Source organism: Suricata suricatta, chromosome 2, assembly GCF_006229205.1.
Source record: "Suricata suricatta isolate VVHF042 chromosome 2, meerkat_22Aug2017_6uvM2_HiC, whole genome shotgun sequence".
In the NCBI taxonomy this organism is placed as follows: Eukaryota; Metazoa; Chordata; class Mammalia; order Carnivora; family Herpestidae; genus Suricata; species Suricata suricatta.
Window position 1 is genome coordinate 108,735,599 of NC_043701.1, and position 1,821 is coordinate 108,737,419.

The 1,821-nt window shown below is 47.2% G+C and overlaps 1 protein-coding gene across 1 annotated transcript in view; it reads right to left on the reverse strand.

Moving 5' to 3' along the window:
- B3GALNT2 (beta-1,3-N-acetylgalactosaminyltransferase 2) overlaps positions 1-1,821 on the reverse strand; it is a gene marked incomplete at its 5' end in the record, with an annotated part of 53,247 nt that extends 51,426 nt beyond the window's left edge. The window contains one exon of the mRNA XM_029919407.1: positions 1,776-1,821. Within this exon, the coding sequence (XP_029775267.1) occupies positions 1,776-1,821 (46 nt within the window). The remainder of the gene's footprint in view (positions 1-1,775) is intronic.

Consider the following 1,821-nt stretch of genomic DNA (forward strand, 5'->3'; position numbering starts at 1 on the left):
TTAAAAAAAAAAAAAAAGTACCAGGTGGGCCCCCCTACCCCCCCTCAAAATAAACATTTAAAAAACATTCTAGGGGTGCCTGGCTGGCTCGGTCCATAGAGTACTGTCAGCAACTCTCGAGCCTGGGGTTGTGAGTTCAACCCCCCCCACATTAGGTATAGAGATTATCTCTCTCTCTCTCTCTGCCCTTTCCCTGCTTGCATGCTCTACTCTCTCAAAATAAAAAATTAACTTAAAAAAGTTTGAAAGCAGACTTTTTGCTTGTTTCTTCAACCCCAAAGGACTATTAAGGTCATAAGTACCCTAAGAATGTTCTACAAGTAAATTCCAGTAGTGCTCACTCATCATGCAAAAAAGCAAAGAACTTGTATTAATACAAACCTAATGTTACAAAGTATTTTACATTTATGGCACTCTTTGCTCAAATCACTTTAAAAATCCTAAAAACAAACAAAACAAAAAACCAACAACAAACCAAACAACCTCAAAACCCAACACGTTAACAGGTTAAATGTCCTATAACAACTTTATTTTCCTTAAAGAATTTAAACAGTATTTTAATTCTATTCAGGTCACACAAATAGCCTTTTCAAAGAGCTTGTGGTTTATCTAATATGAAAAGATTCTAAGAGATTGCTACCAATACCAAAATAAAGAACCTCAATTCCAACAACGAGATTGCTTGGAGGATTGCCCAATTAGTTTCGATGCTTTCTACTCAAAAGTTAAGGCACAGACCCGCCTCAGAATTGCAAATACTCAATTCTAATTCTTTAAGCTTTTGGATAAGGAAACAGCTGTTTTGGGGAGAAGTGGTAAGAAAAAAAACCTCCCCAAGTAGTTAAAACACAAAACAACTATTACCTCATTTTAAAAACAGCCTTCTAAGTTTCTCTGTATGTCCTAAGGCAAGCCCTTTAAAAAGAAACGATAAAAAGGGAAACCCATTAACCAGAAAGAGTGGTAGAACCCATTAACCAAAAAAAAAGTCCACTGAGTCCCTACTATGGACAAAACATTCGATTGGGTTGTGAAACGATCAAGAACAAAGATTTCACTCCCACGAGGGAGTAAGTTTTAGAACAAGTGTATATGATCGTTGGGGAATTTTCTGGTTTCACGTACACTTCATTAGTAGGCTCTGCGAGCCAAACTCACAGAACGATTCCTCTCGTAGCCATGCCCTAGCTCATGTCCAGATTTGTTGAGCCAACTTACATCAGTTTTCAAAGAAAACAGCATGCACCATACTCTGAAGGCAAAGTTACCGTCCAAAGCAAAACCCAGCCTTTTCAGACACGCACAGGCACTGCCCATGACAATGAGACCTCCAAGTCTTGACCGAATACGTCCACCAGCTTGGGGAGGGAGCAGGCAGCCCGGCACCGAGCCCGGGCGCACGCAGCAGCCGCCGCCCGCGGCTGAAGGACACAAGGTTTTGCTCCCAGGGTCAGCGGGCAGGCGCCGGAAAACTCCGACTAGGCCTGGGGGACAGACGAAGGACTCGCGGTGGCGAACGCCGGTCCCGTGCCCATAAAGGAAAGGGGGACGTGAGGAGCCGCGGGGACACCACCGAGAAACGCGCTTTCAAGTTTGCCCAATTTAACGCCCCGAGGATGAAAAGGGCCGTTTGTCTCGTCTGGGGACCGTCGCATTCGGCTCTTGCGCCCACCCCCCTCTGCGGGACTCCCGGCGGGGCTCCGCGGAGGAAGCCGCCCGGGGGGCTCGGAGTCGGCCTCCCGCCCCTCTCGGCCCGCCGGCCCCCAGGACCTTACCTGCGGGGCCGGCCCCGGAGGCGCGGGCGGGCGGCGGGGAGCGCAG